At 43.6% G+C, this 22920-nt stretch overlaps 1 protein-coding gene across 5 annotated transcripts; it reads left to right on the top strand.

Moving 5' to 3' along the window:
- Positions 1-713: 713 nt before the first annotated feature.
- LOC140500331 (tRNA (uracil-5-)-methyltransferase homolog B-like) lies at positions 714-22206 on the top strand. 5 transcript variants are annotated; one of them, XM_072602802.1, is made up of 13 exons: positions 714-844; positions 2744-3013; positions 3822-3876; positions 8296-8430; positions 8704-8803; positions 11161-11231; positions 13590-13733; positions 15269-15363; positions 15672-15880; positions 16038-16139; positions 17573-17692; positions 18338-18437; positions 21778-22206. In XM_072602802.1, exons 2-13 carry the CDS (start codon positions 2799-2801, stop codon positions 21902-21904), a joined length of 1473 nt encoding a protein of 490 aa, XP_072458903.1. In that variant the 5' UTR covers positions 714-844; positions 2744-2798; the 3' UTR covers positions 21905-22206. The 5 variants fall into 5 exon arrangements, with proteins under 5 accessions (XP_072458903.1, XP_072458902.1, XP_072458901.1 ...); XM_072602801.1 differs by having other exon boundaries at positions 781-865; XM_072602800.1 differs by lacking the exon at positions 714-844 and adding an exon at positions 1100-1236.
- Positions 22207-22920: the final 714 nt, after the last annotated feature.

The raw sequence follows: 22920 nt of genomic DNA, 5'->3' as shown, positions 1-22920 counted from the left end.
TGCTTTTCTGGAGGTTTTCGAGAGCAGTACCAGTCGGGTATACATTTAACTCACACCAGTTGTGCCCCGTGGGCTCTCTCTTCTGAGGCAGCTGGGCATCACAGTGGATAGAGTTCTGGGTCTGGAATCACGAGCGCCGAGTTCAAATCTAGCTTCGGAAACTTACAAAGTGTGGGATCCTGGGCAGGTCGCTTAACCCCGGCTTCAGTTTCCTTACCTGTAGAATGGGGAGCCAGCCTCAGATGGCTGTGACATCGGATGAGGACGTATTTGCTCATAGTAGGTACCTGTATAAAGCAGCAAACTAGTTCAGACCCTAAGAATTAAACCACCTACGACTGGCGAGGGGTGGGAGGGGCAGTCTGGGCAGCCCCGCCCCGCCCCGCCCCGCCCCCGAGGAGGCATTGGCTGGGGGAGCGGAGGCAGGCGGGTGGGAGGAGCCTCGGCCTAGAGCAGGGATATTCCCTCCCTTCGGAGGCGTTTAAGGTTTTTCTTCCCCCGCTTTCTTTTCTCGTTTTATTTTCCTTCCGAGCAAATAACCACGTTAGCACGAATAGTATTTCCCAGTCCGGCCTCTCTGGCCTCGCCCACTTCTGAGGTTCCTTGATCCCAAAGGGTGCCCCAGACCCCGGGGAGAGCCTGGGCGCCGGGCGAAGGACGGAGAAGGCCCAGGGCAGAGGACACCGGCTGGGGCGGCCAGGCCGGGGGCCGGGGGCCGGGGGCCGGGACTGCGGCCGTCCCCGCCCTGCCCCGGCAGCTCCCGCAGCCGCCGGAAGTGACTCTTTCCCCGGCGCTTCCGAGCCGGGGGCTGCGAAGGGAAGGAGCGCGGAGCACGCGGAGGGAGGTGCGGCGGAGACGTCCCGGGGTACGGGGGTGCGGCGCCGGCCCAGGGGGCGGGGGGCCGGAGGGAGGCGGGCCCAGGACGTGGTCCCCGCGCGGGTGGGAGCCCCTAAAGGCTGGCCCGGAGCGCCAGCCTCCTCCTCGCCTCTGTCCCGGCTCGCCGTGGCCCCGGGACCTCCCCTCCCAGGCGGGTCCGGTGAGCCACGTGGGGAAGCGGGGACTGACCGCCTGGCCGCAGGCCCCCGGGGCCTTGGGTGAGACCCCCGGCCTGCAGGCCGTCTCGTTCTTGTGGCTGCCCACCTCGTGTTGTGTCGTGTCCAGCTCTTCCGCGGCCCGCGTGGGGCTTCCTTGGCCAAGATAAGAACGCGCTTTGCCATTTCCCTCCTCACCTTACAGGTGAGAACCGAGGCAGACGTTCCTCCCCGAGGTCACTGGCCGGATTTGCCCTGATACTGAGTCCAAGCCCGGTCCGTCTGCTGCTCTCTCCACTGCCCCACCTCGCCGCCCCACTGCTCTATCTATTGCCCCACCTCGCCGCCCCACTGCTCTATCTGTTGCCCCACCTCGCCGCCCCACTGCTCTATCTGTTGCCCCACCTCGCCGCCCCTCTGCTCTATCTGTTGCCCCACCTCGCCGCCCCTCTGCTCTATCTGTTGCCCCACCTCGCCGCCCCTCTGCTCTATCTGTTGCCCCACCTCGCCGCCCCACTGCTCTATCTGTTGCCCCACCTCGCCGCCCCACTGCTCTATCTGTTGCCCCACCTCGCCGCCCCACTGCTCTATCTGTTGCCCCACCTCGCCGCCCCACTGCTCTATCTGTTGCCCCACCTCGCCGCCCCACTGCTCTATCTGTTGCCCCACCTCGCCGCCCCACTGCCCTGGGAGGTGGGGGTTACTTTTAAGGACGTTTTACTGGTGGGGAAAGTCTGAGAGGTTAAGAGACTTGCCCAGGTCACACAGCTAGGTAGGATTCGAATCCAGATCTTCCTGATGAGACGGTAAATGAATGAAAAAACATTTACTGAGCACTTGCACTGTGTACCGCTTTGTGTTAGATAGTGAACAAATGGAAAGGAAAGACAAGGCTCTTCTCTCAAGGGGTTAGAGACCGCGCCTGTGGAAGGTTTCCCTCTCTGTCACTCAGCCCCGGTGTTAGGGGAACCTGCTGGGGTGGGGGTAGGGGACCTCGTTTTCATTGGCACCCTGAGATCTCAGAGCCCCTGCTGGGTTACCTCTTGCTTCTGTCCTGCCTGCTCTGCCAGAATCCCCCCAATTTGCTCTTGGCCTGTAACCTCCCTCAGACAGGCAAATGCTTTAACAAGTCATGTATTGGTTGTATATGTGCCAAGAGAGACTAAACATATCGATGGTATCATTCACATTGAAATGTATTACATAATGTATGCTTCATGGGAATTTGTTACTTCAGTTGTTTGAATTGATTCAGATTTTTCATTTTTGCCATACATAATATATACACATATTATATAACATAGAAATAAATGATTAACAAGAAAACAAAAAACAATGTTTTTATTAATACATTTACTTCCACCTCCCCCCCCCCCCCCCATGAGAGTCAGCATGGCATCGTGGAAAGAATACTGAATTAGTCAGTAGAGCTAGGCTGGAATGTCACCAGAGCCACTTGTACTAGTTGTGGGGCTACTAGCAACTTCTAGCAGTTCTTAGCAGACAGAGAACCCTTTCCAAAGTCATTTACATCTCCATTTATTGAATATCAGATTATTGAGTTCCATTATTTCTGACTCTCCCTTATCTAAATGATCAACTTTTGGGGGCCTAGTAATTTAACTTCACCACTTTTGTTTTCATGCAAGTGAAGTCTTTTGTGCTTCTTTCATTGGAAATATTAAGAGAGAAATTGTTTGTTTCTGCCTCAGACCTCCATTGAATAGATGTGTTCCTGACCAGCCAGAGGCCTGTGGAAGGAACACCATGGCCAACCGAAGATCCTTCCTTTTCAGAATGGCTCTCTTCTCCAAAGTGAGACCACTTCGTTGGGGTGTCAGGGAGCTAAAAGGTTGGCCTTGGGGATTTCTGGGCACAGCATGTGACAGAACTGTCACCAATATGGTGACTGAGGGGAGGCAAAGAGAGAGAACAAACCAGAAGGAGGAATCAAGCCAAAATCTTGGTTTTTGGAGGGAAAGGTAAGACTACATCATTCTTCATCCTTCCTTCCTTTAAAGGGGCCTGAATCCGTGTGTCCTGCTACATTCTTTCCTTTTTCTCATTTCTTATCTTTTTGCATCAAGGGGTTTATTCTTATAATTATTTGTGTGTACGTAATGTGTATGTATATACATACATATACACATATATGTATATATATGCAAAACACATGTGTTATACATATTGTATATACATACACGTAAAATAATACCATATTGCACAGATTATTATATTATTACATGTAACAATATATCATAGCATAAATACTATAGCACAATATTATATATTATAGTACATATTATATTCTAATGTGCACATAAGTATATAATTCTAAAGAATAAATATACACATACATACATATATACACAATATTTTATGGATATAGGTATCCATTAATATGTGTGTGTGTGTGCGTGCGTGCGTGCGTGTGTGTGTCTCACTGTCGCTTCCCATTTGGGGTTTATTTTTTAAGGGAACTCTATGATAAATCCTTTTGGAATGTGATTTGTCATCTCCAAATTTATCTGTGTGCTAAATCTTTTTTTTTCTCCTGACACTGTTTTCCACCTCTTCTGCTGTGTTTAAGTCTACAGTTTGAGAAAGGTCTCCTCATCCAGGCAGGATTCCACAGTCCCCATCTTTTTGGGAACATGAGACAAGTCAACTGTAGAGAACATAGTAGTGGGAACTTCAGTTCAGAACTTGGAGACTGTCTTGCAGATGGGAGGCTGTTGCGAATTCTTTAATGGATGAGTAAAGCTCAAGCCTAGATTTTTTTCCTCTCAGGTTAGCAGATCAGATGTTACCCTTGTGGAGACTGAACTATGAGGAACAACTGAAGGTAGGAGCCTTGTGGTTGCCTTGAGACGGAATGTGATAGAATTTTCTGGGTGGTAGACTAGCAGCCCAAGAGACTTTAAAAAGGAGAGCTGTCCCTTGGCTCAGAGAAGGATAAATGAGATGCTTCACCTTGGGTAATGCACTTGCTGGTTGTTAAAAGCAACTTTTGATTTCCAGGACCACTGTACTTGACTCCTTTCAGTCTTTTCCTTTCTCTTTGATTATACTCAATTGACATGTCAGGTCAAGTCACCAAACATTTATTAAGCACTCACTATGTACCAGGCACTATTCTGAGCCCTGGGAATACAAGTACAAGCAGAAAGAAAGATGGTCCTACCCCCAAGGACCTTACCTTCTAATGAAGGAAGAAAACATAAAGGGAAGCCAGGGGAGACGAGATGAACATGAGGGGACAAGGTAGAGAAAGTGAGGAGAAGAATGAACATGACCAGCCTGTGTATTTTCCTTAAAGGGGAGGTTCTGGGAAGAACCAGTCAATCAGAAGAAATTTCCCTATGCCTAGAACCTAGCTACTAAGTCCCCTTGCCTCAAGCCTCAGAAAACTGCTGATTTACATGGCTTCTTCATAGAGTATGTCTGCGTCCTCACCCTTTCCAGCAGATGTGGGCATCTAAGTTACAGTTACTTCCATTAGAGGAGAGGGGGTAGACAGACCTGTGATTTAGGGAACTCTTAGTGTCAAAATTAAGATTGACAACTCATGTCTTACTTAGTGCCTGGGATGTGCCTGTGGTCACCTAGCTAGTATCAGAGGAAGGCTCCCTGATGCCAAGGCTGGCATTCTGCCTTCTGTGCCCAGCTGCCTCTTGTGATTTATCTTCATGATGGTCTTTTAAAATACTTCCGTTCATCATGATCAAATGAGATCTTTGTAGAGCACTTAGTGCAGGGGCTTCATAAATGCTTTTGCCCTTCCAATCCCTTCCCTGTCACGAGCATTGCAAAGTGAGTTGACTAAGAGTCTCATGAAACGTTTTTGGTAATCATGCAGAATATGTGAACTCACTTTTTCCTTTTAACTGTAACTTCTTATAGCTTCTACTGTCATTTATAGTGGATATGTAAGTATTTTTTCCTATATTTTAAATTAATTTTTAACATTCAGTCTAAAAAATTTTTGAGTTCTAAATTCTCTCCCTCCTTCCTGCCTCTCCTCCACCCATTGAGAAGGCAAGTAATGCTGTCAGTTATACATACAAAGTCATAGTCAACTTGAAAAAAAAAATGCCTTTTATTGGTGTCTTTTTAACTTACATAGTGATGATCCCCTTAGATACAGCTCAGGAGTGCCGTAGTGCAGAGCACTGGTCTTAGATTCAGAAAGTTCCAAGCTCAGATGTGGCCTCAGATACTTTTTAGATGTATGACCCCAGGGGTGGGGTGTCATGAAAACTTCTCATGAAAAAGAATAAGCAGAAACGTCCAGTCCTGTACATAGTAATCTCCAGCTAAGTCCTGATTAGTGCAGATAATGGAATTCCCTTCCCGTTCACCCCTCCCAATAAGTCACATCTTTAAACTTTGTATTACAGCTAGGTTGTTCAGTAGATAGAGCACCAGACCTGGAGTCAGGAAGACTCATCTTTCTGAGTTCAGATCTAACCTCAGACACACTAGCTGTGTGCCCCTGGGCAAGTCACTTAACCCTGCTTAATACTACTATTTTACATAATTTTAAACACAGTATTCTCCCCATAGATATATTTCATCATTTGTTCTCAGGTTTTTTCAGTTATTCAGAATTTGCCTTCCTTTTTAGCAGATTTTTTCATTTATAGTGTTACAGTCATTGCATAGATTCTTGTGGCTTTGTTTCTTTGGCATGTTGGTGTCAGTCACCAAACATCTGTTAAGCACCTACAGTGTGCCAGGTGCTCTGCTAAACCCTGAGGATACAGTGAAAGGCAAAAGACAGTCTCTGTTCTCAAGGAGACCATAATATAACGGTTGCTGTGATTCATTTCTATTGGTAGTGTATTGACTTGTTGGGCCCTGGACAAGAACCCTGTACTTGCAGAGTACCAGCAACTACACTAATGTTATAGGTGCCTAAAGACTGTGTAATCCTTAGTACTCTTTGCCCTCTTTGATGCCACTTTGCCACCATCACTGCAGAAGGGGAAGGGGATTCCAGAGGAGACATAGTTTGTATTTCTTCACCTGCTGGCCAGCCTACTGAGGGCGAGCCTTGCTACACTTGGCAAGGCTGGGGATTAGAAAACAGATAAAATTTGTTGCCAGAACTGTACTTGAAGCCTTTTAAGCATGGTAGAACCTACCTGAGCTTATACTTTACTGGCATCACAGCAGATGATGTATATATATGTTACTGTCATTATTATTACCTGTTGCTTCACAATGAGATATCAGAGTAGGACTTTATATATTTGAATGTTTTATTCCTTCTCCATTTGTTGGACACAGAGTTTATGTGTTTTTTTAAACATAATTAAGCAGTGAATATTTTTGTATAGAGAGGTTTTTCCTTTTTTTTTAAAATGTCATGTTTCTCTGCTGTATATTGCCAGATTACACTCCCAGATGTTTAGAGTATCTGTTTTTCCCATATCCCCACCAATGATTTTTTTTCTTTTCTTTTCTTTTTTTTTATAATTTGGATCTTTCTAAAGTAGTACCATGGTTTCAGAAGGAGAAGAGGGCTAAATAGGATTGAGGGCATTTTGTATTTTGCCTTTGTGTGTGTGTGTGTGTGTGTGTGTGTGTGTAAAGCCATGGCTAAAGAATTCATCACTAAGTTTCACACTACTGATGACGAGTTTCTGTGTACTAAGCTAGGTGCTAGAAAACTTGACTTGGGCTATGGCCAGGTCTGTATTCAAAGCTTCAAGAACCTAGGGTTACTACCATCCCACGATGCGGTATCAGGGTAGTACAAAGCTAGAAAAAATAATAAAAATGAGAAAAAGACATGACATGACATGCAGATGACGCAACTCAACTTTGACTTATTCAGACAAGTCATTGATGATAAAAAATGGATAGTAGATGGAAGGACAGTGACCCTGATTATAATAATTTCATACAAGTGTTTTGCCAATGTAAATTAGTTTCCATAATAAGTAGACCAAAAAAGTCTAACAAGCATCTCAGTCAGCAAACACTTGACTTACTTGCCAAGGGCAACTGAGAGTAACACTGGTTTAGAATATAAACTTGTTTGTAAAATCTTACAGAGATGATCTGGAAAATGGTGAAAAATGATGAGCAGTATTGCCTGACAGCTAGGAGAAGCCATGGAGTTTAAAGAAAACTTGGCAAGAGACCCACTTAAAGCACAGTCATTCTGGTGACATTTAAGGATGAAATGGGAAGGAGGGCAACAGAAGCATGGAAAAGATTTGCAAATATTTTTATAAGCAATCAAGCAATGTTTATTAAGTACCAATGGGGTGTGCTAGGTGTTTTTGGTTTTGTTTTTAGCCATCAAGGACAGACCTTCTATGCTTAGTCTTCAAACAACAGTCCCAGATGAGCTCATAGAGGAAATAAAAATGACACTAAAGAATACAAAACTGAGAAAAGCAGTCAAATGAGACCAAGTATACAGAGAAAAGGTCTGTGTTAGCAGAGATATAATTATGAGGTCTGAAGAACTGATGCATAGGGTATCTTAAGGAGCGAAAGGTATACAAAAGAATGAAAAAACAACAAAATTTCAGGTCTTATTAATATAAAAAAAGTGACTGAAGGAATGTCAACCACAGTTGACCTACATATCTATTTTTTTGACTATATATAATTGTTCTAATGATCATCTGGAAACACATCGAGGGTCATCTTTGATGAGGGTTTTAGTGGAGAACAAGTGATTTTCTGCAGTAGACTGCATCTGGACACATTGTATCGAAAGATGTAGAGGACATCCCACTGCACTTCCTGTTACATAGATTATCTCATTTGATTCTCACAGTAAGCCTGTGAGCCTGGGATAGTTACTTAACTTCTGTCTGCCTCAGTTTTCTTTTCTGTAAAAATGAGGATTGTAACAGCACCTACCTTGCAGGGTTGTTGTGAAGATCAAATGAAATAATTCTAAAGTGCCTGACATATAGTAAATGCTATACAAATATTAGCCATTATTCGGTGCTTTAGTTTTACCCATTTTTGCCCAGGATCACACAGCTAGTAAGTGTCTAAGGCTGAATTTGAACTCAGGCCTACCAGGCTCCTAGTTCCGTGTTCTATCCACCGTGCCACCTAGCTGCCTAAAAGTGGAGGGGAAGACTATGACCGAAACAGAATTAGGGTTGTGGAAGGCCTTGAATTGGAGTTTTTAACTTTATTTGGTAGGCAGTAGGGATCCATTGAAAGCATTTTGAGCTGAGGAGTAAGTAGGATGACCAGAGAAAACCTTGTTTATTTTTCCCCACCACAGGTGAAATTTGAAAGTCTGAAGAAAAATCTGGAGACTCTAGAAATTCGCCTCCGGAAGATTGGCGCTGGTGACCCAGAGCCCACCACAGCAAGGTCTGAGAGGCTGTGTTCTCTTCTCCATCCTTTTATACCTTCTGTAAGTTCCTGCCTCCTTGTTTTGTATCTAATGGAGACCACCTCCCCTGAGGCCCAATGAAGCCTCACTGTGTGGCTTGAGTCAGAGGTTTGTTTTTTTATATTCGGGACCTCTCCACCATAGGCTCTTTCTGACATCGTGCCTTCCTGAGCTGCTGTGTACGTCATCTTTTGGCTCCATCTGAAGGAAGGCTGTTCCTTTCTTTTAGTACCTTTCAACCTTGGCTTTCTATGACCTGTTTTTCCCTCTCTCTCTTTCCTTTCTACCCGATAGCCTATCATCGATGGGTACAGAAATAAATCTTCCTTCTCTATTAACCAAGGCCCAGATGGCAACCCAAAGACCGTGGGGTACTACCTGAAATCTTGGGGAGGTGAGTCTAAATCCCTGACAGGGGATAAATAATGAACCAAGGACGCTGGGGTAAGGGGAGGGCCCCAGGAGGATAGAACATGCACCATAACAGTGCCAGACCTTTGGGGAGTGACCAGGAGAGAACACAGGTGGGGGAAGGAAGTTTCCTTGGCTCTGCTCCATCCTTATCATAATTGAGCTTTCCTTTTCCATTCTGTCTTCCATCCCTGGAACAGCCTCCTCATTCCAAAGGCAGTGACCCTTCTCATTCTGAAGCCCTCTTAGAAACCAGCAGCTTCCCCACTGCCTCTTGCTAATGCCCATCCAACCGAACCCAACCAGCTTTTATTAAGTGTTACATGGTATGTGCAGGGCCCTGTGCTGGGGATATAGAGACCAATTGAAATACTGTTCCTGCCTTCAAGGGTCTTATATCCCACTGGAGGAATATAGCATGTACACAGATACATGTGTGTACACATGCAGTATGTGTGTGCTTATGTTTATACATGTGTGTATATGTGTCTTATATCATTGTATTATACATATATATATACACATACACATACACATATACATGTATGTATAAAATATGATAATTTAAGAAAGGAATGAGCACTAATTGCTAAAAAGGAATGGGAAAGACTTTCTGTAGGAGTTGGTACGTGAGCTAAGCCTTGAAGGAAATTAAGGATTCTAAGATAGCATGGTGAAGCCCCAGGGAGTGCATCCCAGGCCTGGAGGACAACCTGTACAAAAGCACAGAGGTGGGAGATGGAACACTGAGTTCAGGGCCCAGCAGGTAAATCGTGGAGGGGTGAGTAATGGTAAGAGAAGTCGCCTTGCTTCTCTGAGGTACTGTCCCATCATGCTTAGTCTTTTTCCATTCCCAAACTAATGGGACTTCCCACTGCTGTCATTTAAAGTGAGTTGATATAGTATCTGTGACCCTTAACATTAGAAGTCCTCAGTCCAGGGGCGGTGGTGCTTCTTGTTTCACCTTTGTCACAAGTGCTAACTGAGCAGTGGAATAAACAACTGCTGTTTACTTGTCAACTTGGGGGAGTGCGGGGGTGGGGGGCAGTATACGGGGCTATTTTGTCAAGTCTAAGACAGGTTGAACAAGTATCAGGGGAAATGGCTTTGAAAGACCAGAAATCTAGGTGGCTTGGTGGATGGAGCACTGGACCTGGAGTTGAGAGGACCTGAGTTCAGATCTATCCTCAGACACTTTGCTAGCTGTGTGACTCTGGGCAAGTCATTTAACCATCTTTTGCCTCTATTTCCTCATCCCTAAAGTAGGGATAATTATAGTACCTGTCTCCCAAGGCTGCTATGAGGCTCAAATGAGGTAATACTTGTAAACTTAAAAGTGTCAAATACACAGTAGTTGTTCTTATCAGTGCAAGAACTCATTGTGGCCTCAGGGAGTTACCAGTGACATCTGTCTCATTCCTCTCTGCATAGAAGCGGTGCACTTTAGGGGCAGAGGTGCAGACTGGGACAGTTGTCTTCAGATGTTGCTAAGAGGATGATTTGTCTCGCTTGGCTACTTGTTACAAGGGAGTAATTACTGTATGTGTATAGAGGGGAGGGCAATCATTGGAAAATGATGTTGAGATATCTATCTATAAAGAACACCAGTGAAACATTCACAAGGGAAAAAAGTCAGCTGTCACTGAACCACTGAATCTCAGAGCTGGAAGGGTCCTTGGGGGCCATCCAGGGCTGCCCAGATGTAAACAGGAGTCGTTTGTAACATGGCCCCTCCCAGTCCTCATCTAACCTTGGTTTGAAGACTTCCAGGGAGGACTATCTGTTACTACCTGAGGCAGCCTGGTCCACTTTGGGACAGCTTTAACTACTAGGAAGTTTTTCCTTAGATCAAGCCAAAATGTGCCTCTTTGAAGCTTCCATGCATTGCCCCTAGTTCTGCCCTCTGGGGCCCAGAGGATCAAGTTTACCCTCTTCCATGTCAGAAGCCCCTTGACTGCTTGAAAACATCTGTCACATCTAACCCAGAGCCTTCTCTTCTCCATGCTCTACAACCTCATTTCCTTTAACTGACCTTCCCATGGCTCCAGTTCTCAGCCCTTCATTAGCCTTGTTATCATCTTAAAATCTGGCCACTGTAACTGAACACAGTTGTGTAGATTTGGTCTGACTGGGGCAGAGGATGGCATTAGTAGATGATCATTTTAAGAAAAGTCAACTTAATGGTTCGGGATTCAGTGCCATGGGGTTTTCTCTGTCAGGTAGGACCTCCCTGGGTTATGCATTTCTGTGCCTATTGAAAGAGAGAATTGGGGTTGTTCGGTGTTGCTTCCAGAAAACGTTGCAAGAAAATGGTTGAACTAAATCTTTGTCTTACCCTAGGGTCAAATATTTTCTGCGTACAACCTAGCCATCTGAAAGATATCCCTGAAAAGCACAACCAGGTAGCGCAGGTAAGAAGGGGCAGGGACTCCCTGGCGATGACACCAAGCATGGCTGTGTATAGTAACTGGGTAGTGGTCAAGAAGACAAGGGTGTTAGCCTTCAGTGACCCCCAGAGATCAGGGCTTGCTGTATTGGTGCACCTTTTAGCTCACCAGTCCTGAGCTAGAAGGGGTGGTCCAGTAGGAATGGGGCTCTGTTTGTATCTGTATCAGGGGCATTTGGAAGGGACTGAGACTAGAAGAGGAAGATAACAGCAGAGGAGAGGTGTGTTCATGTCATATCTCTCATCAGAGGCATCTGGAGGGCAGAATTAATAGGAGTCCTAACAAGGGGTTGGGGTGGGGAGATAATAGGAGATATGCCCATGTTTAGTCCCTCTTATGTATCATTTCAGCATAGCTCTCCTTATCACCTCATGGGGGCTTCAGCCTGTTTTCCTTCTCTCTCTTACCTTTCTTAAATGCCTCAGATACCTGAGAACTAAATGAATAACTCTCATTTATGTAGCATGTTAAGGTTTGCAAAGCACTTTACTCAAAGTAAGCCTGTGAAGTAGAAGATGCCCCATTTATAGGTGAGAAAACTGCGGCCCTCTGAGGTTCAGTGACTTCTCTGTGTTACCAAGCTGGCAGATGGCAGAGCTGGGATTCCAGCCCCAGACTTCTGACTTCAAAGCCAGTGTCTTTTCTACCATACCATGTGGGCAGTCTACATGGATTTTATTCACCAGTATTTTGTGACAGTCTTTTTTTTTTTTACATTGTTGTTGCTTTCTCTAACTTCTCCCTTTACCCCATGTGTCCTTCCCCCTGCCACCCATCTCCCATGCCCATGAATGCTCCCTTGTAACAAATTATAAACAAAATAAATCAAGACATTGGCCATGTTTGATAATGTACTTTTCACTTCACACTGTGGTCTTTCACTCCCCTCTGTTAAGAGATGGGACACTGAGTCTAGAGTTTAGAAGAAAAAAAAGAGGTAAACGCAAAGAATGGGTCTTTAACCCTATAATTTTAGTCATCATTACTGGTTTCCTATACAAATTAGAATTGTGGATATCAAGTTCAACAAACATTTGTGAAGATTTATTGAGATACTTGAAGTGGGATCCTACTTGTGTGTACCATAAGGAAAGAAAGAATTAGATTATCTAATAGGTTAGTAGATAGGGCAGCGAGGTGGATCAGTGGATAGAGTACTGGACTTGGAGTCAAGAAGACTCATCTTCATGAACTGGCCTCAGACACTTAGTAGCTGTGTGACCCTGGGCAAGTCACTCTCCCCTCTGTTCCTCATCTGTAAAATGATCTGGAGAAGGAAATGGCAAATCACTCCAATATCCTTGCCAAGAAAACCTCAAATAGGGTCACAAAGGGTTGGACACAGCTGGTACGGCAGCAGTAGATGTCTGGTTATAAGAGTTAATAGGGAAAAGGTGAGATCACTTCTGTTGGCTGTGAGTAATAGACCAAAAAAAATACAGTTTTGGGATATCTTATCAGGAATGGTTGCCTGAAGAGATGAATGGGTCAAGATGGAAGGTTTTCTAGAAATTTGTCCATACAGAGAACTCCTAGGATGGAAACTCCATTCACCAATGTCAATAAATGACTTATCTCAGAGTCTCTAATTGCTGTCTGGGGACACTAAAAGGTTAAGTATCTTGCTTATACTTGCACAACTAGTATCTATCAGAGGTATGACTTGAACCCTGGCCTTCCTGACTCCAAGGCTAGCCTTCTATCCACTATTCCACCCTGCCTTGTGACATTAAATGTTACCACAGCTGGATCTTGATTAATGAGAATATTGAATTCCCTGAAGTGGTTGCATGTTTTCAAATTTACACCATCTCTAGTTATATCATTATGAAATTATTTAAAATATGGTTATTGGTTCCAGCCCAATGGAAATATGCAGAGGGGATTCATTATTGGCATCAGTCAAGACCTAGTTGTATAAATAAGATAACATCGCTTCTTCTACAAAAGGAAAATCTTTGAGGTATGTATGGAAAACAAGAGTGTTGAGGTCCTGTAATTAAAAAGTCATGGAAAGTAGGTATCATATGCTTTGTATGTTTTCTGCAAAGCCCAGCATTGTAGGTGCTTAATGATCAGAGGTAGAAATGACGGATGATTCCTGTAGTGGAAAGAGCAATGGGTTTACACTTGGGGGGTGAGACAGGCTGGCTTCTAGTCCCAGCTTTGTTCTCTACTACCTGTGTGACTTTAGGTAAATCTTATCCCATCTCTAGTACTCAGTTTCTCTATTTGTTTAAAAAAAAAAAAGTGTTGGACTGGATACCCTCCAAGGTCCCAGTTCTACATCCTGTCAACCCTCAGTGTTTTCTTTTTTCTCAGTGCTTTGAAGCATTTCTTCAGCAGTCCAGACTAGGTCACTTTGATTCTTGCAAAGTGGGGCCCTGGCATGAGCTCATAGTGCGCACCACCTTCCTTGGGCACACGATGGCCATTATCATCTTCAATCCCCAGGAATTAAGTCAGGTGAGACTCTTGGTGCTTGGTCTTGGGTAGTGTGGGACAGCTCCTATGGGAACAGTAGGGCCGACATTGGCTGCTGACAGTGGCAGAAACCTGATGCTGGGTTAGAGTGTGAGAGGAGCCTTATGACATGCCTAAGAAGTCCATTTAACTATGCCGGGGTTTTTGGACCATCTCCCCATGACCCTCTTGGTGGTGTCATGAGAACAACATTACCCATGAGTGACAAAGGCTCACTGGAATCCCAAATGCAGTCCCAGAGGATGCTCTCAGCTTCTTGCGGGAACTGAGTGGTAGAAATTAGGATCCCAGGTGTCTCTCATTTTGCTGTGCTTCTAGAGAGCTTGACATTACTACAAAAGCCTATGGGTAGACTAGGTATTGCTTACATGAACACATTATCAGGGAAATAGGGTCCCATGGGAAAATATGCTGTCTCTTGGCGAAAGTATGGAAACCTTCTCAACTTGCAGGACTCATTCCTGGAATATTCCAGTTACAATGTGGCCTGCTAACTGTACCATCATGAGTGTCCTAACTTGGTACCTCTTTTTATTACCTAGCTGTCCTAGTCTCCCTGTTTTTCAATTCTAAGACAGAGGTGAAATGACTTAAGTCACACAGCTAGTAAGTGTCTGAAACTGAATTTGAACTTGGGTCTTCCTAATTCCAGGTCTGGTGCTCTAATCCTCCTAACCACCTAGCATACCTAGGCAGGGCACTTAAACTCTGTCTTCCTTAATTTCCTCATCTGTAAAATTGGGATAATAATAGTACCTATCTCACAGGGTTGTTGTGAGGATCAAATGAGATAATACTTATTTGTAAAGAGCTTAGCCCAGTGCCTTGCACAAAATTGGTTCCATATAAGTGCTAGCTATAATTATCTTCATAGTTACTGTTTATTATTAGTAGTAGTATCATCATTATTACTACCTAGCTGCATTCAAGTAGGGTTGTAGTGGAAAAATGAACTCCTTAGCCGAAACCCCCAGCTCATTCTCTTGTAACTAGAATCTTATTAAAGTGATGTGACTGGTAAGCATCAATTCACCCTCCGGGGCTGGAAGTGAAATGGAACTGGTGTAGACAGATGAATTAGGGAACACAGAGTGGGTTAGCCTCAGGAGGAAAAGGAGGGAGTTCTGTGTGGGGCCTCTTGGCAGGTTTTGCTGTGGTAGCTGGTGATGTAAATGGAGCAGAGTAAAGTATGTCGATGGGTAATTTCTACTTCATTCTGGGATGGAAAACCAACTCAGCCACCTGCCTCCCCTGGAGTGCTTGCTCTTTTAAATTCTCTAAGGAAACGTGGGCCACCACTTGTTTTTAGGTTTATTACAACCAGGTTGGCCAAAGATTACTCCAGGATCCATCCTGCAGGGCTTGGCAGTGGCTTCTTTCTACAGAAGTAATTTTGGAAAGGGTCCATATCTACAGAGAAGTGTCCTGTGGTGCAGGGCTGCCCATGGTTGATATCCCAAGACAGGGTCTCACCATGATCAGTCTTTACTTAACTCCTTGTTTTGTGTTCTGGGCAGGAGGAGCTCTGTGTTCAGAAGGAAGAAATAAAGGAGTTTTTCTCTATGGGGCCTGGAGCTGTGTGTGACTTGACCTCCCTTTATGTGAAAGAAAGGTAAACATAGAAGACAGAAAATGGCTACCCAAAGATCCTCTGGGAAGCTGATGGCCTGAGGCTCCTCAAAGTGAGGCTGTCAGGGGCAAGTGGTGCTCCCTGTCTTTGAACTGAAGCATAGTGTAGACTTGGAGAGGGGCTTAGCCAGCTCCTGGGAGCCCTCTGGAGGGTCAGTCCTCCCACAGAGCTCATTTAGCCATAGAAGGGCTCCATTTTCCAGTGGAGCTTCTGCAAAGCCCAGAGGGAAGGGATTCCCAAGGAGTACAGCTGTCTCCATGGTGCCCTTTTCTCTTGTCTTTGGTTACCAGGACCCCTCGCCACCAACAGCTAACCCCCTTCCAGCTCCTTGCTGGAGAGCCTTACCTCTTCGAAGAAATCCTGGGCTTGAAGGTTCGAATCTCTCCAGGAGCCTTTTTTCAGCTTAATACATCTGCAGCAGAAGTTCTCTACCGGACAGTGGGAGAGCTGGGTGGAGTGGACCCCAACACTGTCATCTTTGATTTTAGCCATGGAACTGGTAGGTGGTACTCCTGTGTGGGAATCCACATCCTGGCCAATACCCAGATACCACTCACCTCCCATGAAAGTTCCTTCTTTGTCATTGAAGGGTATTGGATTGAGTTTCATTTGACTAGGACATTGAAATCTCTGCTTGGTTTCTCTCATTTCTTCAGGTGCCACTGCCCTCTCCCTGGCTCGGCAGACATCCCAGATCTTCAGTATGGGCCTGGTAGGGCAGGCACTGGAGGACGCTAAATGGACTGCAGCCTTCAATGGTTTGATTCTTACCCTCTGGGTAGAGATTATTGGGAGGTGGTGGTACTTCTTGGCTATGGAGGGGGGAAGGATAAAGAGAAATGTGTAATATTGTGGTAAGGAGGGGATTTTGGAGAAGTCAAGGTTGTCTGGTGGGATTGTGAAAGGAAGCAGCATTTACTTTCTCCAACTTAATTCTTCCTACCTACCAGTATAAGGGGGAAAGCTAGTGAAATATTCAAAGACATAGGTCTGTACTTCCCCTTTTGACGCTGGAATCTTAGTCAGAGGTGTTTTATTGTAATGGAAAGTGTACAGGATTAAGAGGCTATGTACCTTTGGGTAGGTGTCATACCAGCATCACAGAATTTTTGAATTGGAAGGGCCCTTGGGGGTCATCTAGTCTAGCTTGTACCTGACCAGAAATTCCCCATTACATCCTTGAGAAGTACTCCCCTCTGCTTCCACTGGAAGACCTCCTATCATGGAAACCCACTGCTCTCCTGAGCAGATCATTCCCCTTTGGGACACTTGTGATTATTAGGAAATGTTTCCTTACGTTGTGCCAAAATATGCCTCTGCAACTTTTACTCATGTTTCTTCTTTTGTTTTCTGGGACTAAACAGAATAAGTCTAATCTCATTTCCACATCGTAGCCTTTCAGCCTTGATCTGTTTTCTCATATAAAAGATGGCAACAGCAGGATCCATCCTGCTACCCCATGGGGGCTGTTGGGTGGATCAGATGAGATGGAGTACATGAAAATGCTTTGAAATAAATAAAAATAAATAAATAAAACAAAGCGCCGTGAGCAGTTTAGCGATCAGCCATGATTCTAAAGTACCAGTGATGAAACGTGCTGCTCATCTCCTGAGAGGGAGGTGATGGGCTCAGGGCACAGAATGAGGCTTCCATTTTTGGACATGGCTAATGTGGGAATTTTGTTTCACTTGACTATACTTATTTTTTAAAAGAGTTTTGATCTTATTTTTCAGCGGTGGTCGGGGGAGAGGTTGAAGCGAGAAGGAGTTAAGGATAGGATCTGCCTTTCCCCCCAAAAAAGAGAGAGCACAGAAGGAAGGCAAGACAGAACCTTACATACTAAATTTATTTAAAAATGAAAAATAGGTTCCACATGAAAGAAATTAAATTCCCAGTTTTGCGTGTATGATCCTCTCCTTCTGTCCTACAGTGTAATGGAAATGCTCATTTTAGTTGGTGTTTGTCAAGTTCAGAATTATAAAAAAGATGAAAACTTTTTTAAAAGTATAAATCAAGCTCCAATAAATGCAGGGAACCTAGCTGTGTTCAGATATATGCTGGGGCTTGGGGGACAAATTGGGAAAGCCCTGGCTTCTGCACCTGCCCAGGAAAGATGAAAATCCTCCTTCCCTGGCCTCTGGACACCACTTCCTGGCACAAGAGGTATTCTGAGGGCTTCTCTTCTCTGCAGGCATCACCAACTGGGAATCTCACACTGGCAATGTGAAGGAGATTTTGTCACAGCTGTTAGAGTCCCAGGAGGATGGCCGGTCACTTATGGCTTTGGTGGACCCATCCCAGTGTGGACTGAGTAAGGGCAGATTGATCCTCTGCTGAAGCATATTTTCCCTTTCCCCCATTTCCACTTACTTTATTTAAAAACAAGCAACTTTTTATTGGTGCCTTTTGTTTTTGTACAATAATCATTCCTTCCCCCACCTCTGATTGAACCCTCAAATGTGGCAGAGGAAAAAAATGAAGCCAAAACATCCTATGCAGAAACTGTGTCTGACTCAACAGTTATTCTAGTCCTCTAGCCTTCCACTCGTTAACACTAGAGATGAGGTCTATCTTGATATCTCTTCTTTGGAACTTCCATGTTGTTGTTTGTTTTTTCCATTACTCAGAATCTAGCTTTCCATTAAGGATCTTTGCCTTTGTAGTCATTGTGTATATCCACTTGGGCCTCCTCTTTCACCCTGCTTCTTGACCTGCTTTGTATTTTTCCACCCTCCCACAATGGAAACACCAAGTGTTTCCATTGGCTCTCCCTGTGGGCAGACTAGAGTTCAGCATTCTCTCTCTCAGAAGCCTTTTCTTCTGCCCAGTGTAATCTGGAGTGCAGTTCTGCTGGGGCCTTTCAGTGACTGTCTCTCACAGGGAAACAAAGGTCTCTCAGTAAGGACCCTTCAGTTTCCATTTCATCCTAGTAATTTCAAGCTATTTCTGCCTTCAGGTAACAGAGTGGTTCAGAACATACGAAACTGCAAAGCCATCAAGACGTTGGTTTTTGTGTCCTGCAGGCCCTATGGTAAATCCATTGAGAACATCATTGAGTAAGTAAGAGATGAACTTTGAGTATTGTTTGTGTCTTGTAATTTCTTGTAGAAGTAATAGGAAGTGACAAGGCAAAGGGCAGAAAGAAAGTGGTTGGGGAGCACTTATTAGCCTCACTTGGTAAGTATGTGATTGTGTCCCCCACAGCCTCTTGAATTTACTGAGGCAAAGGATTATAAGAACTGGTGCTTCTCAAGAAGTGGATGATCTAGCTGTATGGGAAAAAACTGTTTTTTAGCACTATATAGGAGAGAAGACATCACATATGTCACAGGAGTCAGGAAGACCTGGTTTCAAATTCTGACTCAAACCCTGAATCATTCAAAATGACTCGAAAGTCACTTAACTTCTCTATATGCTGGCTTCCTCCTCTGTAAAATGAGGTTGTTGACCTCATGGGCCTCTATAGTCCCTTTCAGTTCTGAAATCAATGATCCCATGATTCTAAGTACTCTTCTGATATGACAGGGTGTCCGGGTGATCCTGGGGTCCCCAAGGCTAAGCAAGCAGTTCAGAAATACTGTCAGATTTGTTCCAAACTGGAAGGCCTCTAAGGCTTGTTCTAATGACACACTGCGTCTTCTGTCTGAGAACCAGCCTGGCTAAGTACAGAGACACTCATCACCAGCAGGTTGATCACTAGGTGATGAACTCTTTGGCCAAGGCAACCTATATTACAAAAAAAATCTAAAATATCCTTTAGCCCATGAGGTCCCCTTCTATTTCTGTAACAAAGTGGCCCAAAAGGCTAGGAATCTCCTACTTTTTAAGCCATCTGTAAACTTGGTACTCTAAATGTCTTATCCAGCAACTGACATACTACTGGAAGAACCGATGTTCTTGCTGTTAACAAAAATCAAAAATATAAGGAAGTGGAAGGTAAATGGAAAGAGGGTTCCCAGGACCTTCTTGGAGAGGTAACAAAAGAAGCTAATAGAGATGATTTCATCACTTTATAGTGTACTTGTTTATCTTGTGTTGCCCATGATGAGCATACAGAAAAAAACTACCAGCAAGAGGATTTCTGTTTACATACTGACGTCTGTTCCCGTGGATAAAATGGTAGAGAAATTCTATGAATATTTTGACGAGATGTTCCACTAAGACAACATATACATTGATATATTTATTGCAAAGGTGAGAAATGGCAGGCAGTGGAAAATATGTTAGAAAAATGTATTTCAGGGTTAAAGAACAAAAGAGACCCAAAGTTTTGTAAGGTATTCAGAAATTTCAGTCCCATGTTGTAATTGGTTTCATTGAGAAAAAAAATTGTAAGGCATGTATTGAACATGACAATAAATTAAATTGATTCTGTCCTCATAGAACAACTAATGACTGACAAGGGAGTCATTTCTGAATCAGTTGTCTTTGGGTAGTTGGAACATCATCTTGTTAGAACAGAGGCTAAATCAACGTGAAATTAGAAGAAAAGTGCTTTTCTGCAAATATGAAATAAAAGTAATATGTACAATTAAAGTAATGCCAGTTTGACCTATTCAAATAAGCTATTGATCTTAAAAGCAAATAGGAAATCAGTAAATGAAAAGGCATCAGCACAGGGTATCTTCCATTTTCTGTGAAAGTGTAACTCATATTAAGTAACAAAGAGGCCAAAAGGGTCCAGAAACAAGATATTTGATTTCCTTGCCAAGCAGAGAATTATTGTACCCAAAGCCCTCCAACAAAGGATCTCCCATTTCAAGATCATACAAGGCTCTTTGTCAATTTTTCCATCTCAGAGATAACTCGGGTCAACAATCTTTTGGTTGTTAGTATCAGGGGAGGCATAAAATGAGGAAATGTATGGTCACCAAAAGGGGCTGTTGTAAAGGATGTCCTGCACAGAGTCCAAATGAAAGAAACCTTCCCTGTGGGTGGTGAGGTCTTCCAGGTGGTCATGACTGTGTTAGAACTTGATGCAGAGTCTACCATCTTTTTAAAGACATCGTCATGATCAGAATCACCCTAGCAGTCTAAGTACACTAAGATTACTGTTGTCCGGACTATGACAAAAAGTTGGATAAAGATTGGCAAATAGTGACATTGAACAAAGAGCTGGGCACAGAACTGAGCCAGGAGGAAGAGAGAAGGCTGGATTGTATTTGGGAACGTGGTGCAGTACTTCCAGTGATCACTTAAAAATCCCAGAGGTCCTACTAACTTCTAAGACTTTTAGTTGCAGAATAGTTGCTGTTATACAGAGGTAGGTGCTTCTTCACCAGGATTTCTCAGTACCAGTGACGTTTAGGTAAAAGAAAATTTCTGGTTACACTATGTGACTACACATCATGAACTCCCACAATCCCTAGAGCAAGGGTGGTGAGCTTGTGGCCACAAGACCACATGTGGCCTTCCAGGTTTTTTTGATTCTGCCTTTGTATAGAGTACTCACAGGATCACAGATCCATATTTTAAATTGGTATTGTTTTTTAAATCCACACAAATACTAACAAACTCCGGTCCAATTAGGTACAATCCCCCAGCACAATTAAGTCAAACCACAAAAGAGAGATTGTAACTGACTGCATGCAACCTGATCTTTGACTAGTTGACTTTTGGTTCAAAGAAAGGAAAGGCATGTGTTTTAATTTCAATAAATCAGTGCCAGTATCGTCCAGTGTTTTCTGAGTTTTTGGCATTATATAACTGGTGCAAATAATTAGTGCAAATAATAAATCCTCTGAGTTTGACTTATGTATTTGAATTTGTACTGTTCGAAGTCATAATTACGTAAAATGTGGTAATTGGTTCCAAACCAGCGGAACTATGTGATGTGAGTTTGAATAATGAGACTATTTCAGGGGACTCTTTATTTATTAGGACCTGGCTTATATTGTCTTCACTTGTATAGTTGTAGTCCATGTATAGAGACTTGTCTTTTCTGCATCCTTCCCTCTGCATCACTTCATTCAAATCTTCTCAAATTCCTCTGAATTCTTGCTTGCAGAGAGAAGGTAGAACTGGAGGTTTAGATATACCTCCTTAGAGTCTAAAACCAATAGTGGGATTGTTGGATATGAACAATTTGTCATCCTTATGTAATTATAAATAGTTTCGATTACAAGCAAGGATTCTTAACCGAGGATCCATGAACTTGTTTTAAAAATATTTTGGTTATTGTATTTCAGTATAATTGGTCATCCTGTGTATTTTATTGTATGCATTTGTTGATTTGTTGACCCTAGCAGACAGCCCAGAGAGTCCAGGTGAGAGAAGAACCCCTGCCTTGGAGAAGTTCTTTCGCCTGAAATATTGAAGCATGCCAGTACAAGTAAAAACTTAATGCTTTTCTCATGTATTTGTTAGGTGATACTTTCAACTCTTCTGTGTCCACAGGTTATGCCGACCCCCAGATGCTGATGGGAACCTCCTTGGTGAACCTTTTGTTCTGAGACAGGCTGTGCCGGTGGACATGTTCCCGCACTCCCTCCAGTGTGAGCTGGTGATGCACTTCACCCGGTGATGAGCTCTCCTAGAGAACACAGGCTGTCCACTAAGGACTGAGTGTCATGTGAGGATGCACTAGGAGAGGATATTAGCTTCTTTGCTTGCCTTGAGCTTGGCTGTACCTTGAGAAGACAATTGTTGCCCTCCTCTAAGAAGAAAGGATATAAAAGGCTTCCTGACTGAGGAAGGTTTTTCTTTTTCTTGCCTCTGGTGCATTGATGATGACCTAATTATTTTTGTATCTCTCCCCTACCCTCACCCTGTGCCTAGCACAATGCTTTGTATATAGTAGGCCCTTAATAAATGGTTGTCAATAAATTGTGTCTTAACTGGTTATCTGGATTTAACTAGTGATATATTATGAAGTGTTTTGAATGGAATAATGTCTGTGACTGGTCTTATTTTATCCTCACAACAATCCTGTGAAATGGGTACTATAGGTATTATTCTCCCCATTTTACAGAGGAGAAAACTGAGACTTAGAGAAGTAAAATGACTTGCCCATGATCACACATCTAATAATTGTCAGAGGGAAGATTTGAACCTGGGCTTTCTTAAGTCCAAGTCAGCACTCCAAGCTCTATACCATGATTTTCTTGCAAGGGAAACCCTTCAAATTTTAAAGGTCTTGGGACTTAAAGTGCCCCTGTTAAAATAGAAATCTCCCTGGGTGGAGAGAGGACTTTTATTAGAGATGTTAGGAAAAGAATTGAGACACTGGATTTACCCTCTTTGAGGGGCAAGGAGAAAGGGGAGGACATGTGGAGAGAAGATATTTATTTTTATTTTTTTTAAATTTATTTATTTTCAGTTTTGTACAATCACTTCCATAAACCTTAGATTTTCTTCCTCTCCCTCCTCCCTCCCTCTCTCCCCAAAATGTCATGGGTTCTGCATGTACGTTGTTATTAAACACATTTTCATATTAGGCATGTTGCATGGAAGAATTAAAATGAATGGGAGAAACCATGAGAAAAACCCAAACAAAACAAAGCAGAACACAAGGGAAAATATTCTGCTTCATTCTGCTTT

The sequence above is a fragment of the Notamacropus eugenii genome, chromosome 4 (assembly GCF_028372415.1).
Source record: "Notamacropus eugenii isolate mMacEug1 chromosome 4, mMacEug1.pri_v2, whole genome shotgun sequence".
In the NCBI taxonomy this organism is placed as follows: Eukaryota; Metazoa; Chordata; class Mammalia; order Diprotodontia; family Macropodidae; genus Notamacropus; species Notamacropus eugenii.
The sequence above is the reverse complement of the archived record's forward strand: the minus strand, read 5'-3'. Positions and strand labels throughout refer to the sequence as shown.

Excerpts from the sequence above, each read along its gene's own strand:
- LOC140500331 (XM_072602802.1), top strand. The coding sequence starts at position 2,799 with ATGGCCAACCGAAGATCCTTCCTTTTCAGAATGGCTCTCTTCTCCAAA. Across the intron at positions 3,877-8,295 it reads ACTATGAGGAACAACTGAAG|GTGAAATTTGAAAGTCTGAA; the intron begins GTAGGAGCCTTG and ends TCCCCACCACAG. Across the intron at positions 15,881-16,037 it reads TGATTTTAGCCATGGAACTG|GTGCCACTGCCCTCTCCCTG; the intron begins GTAGGTGGTACT and ends TCATTTCTTCAG.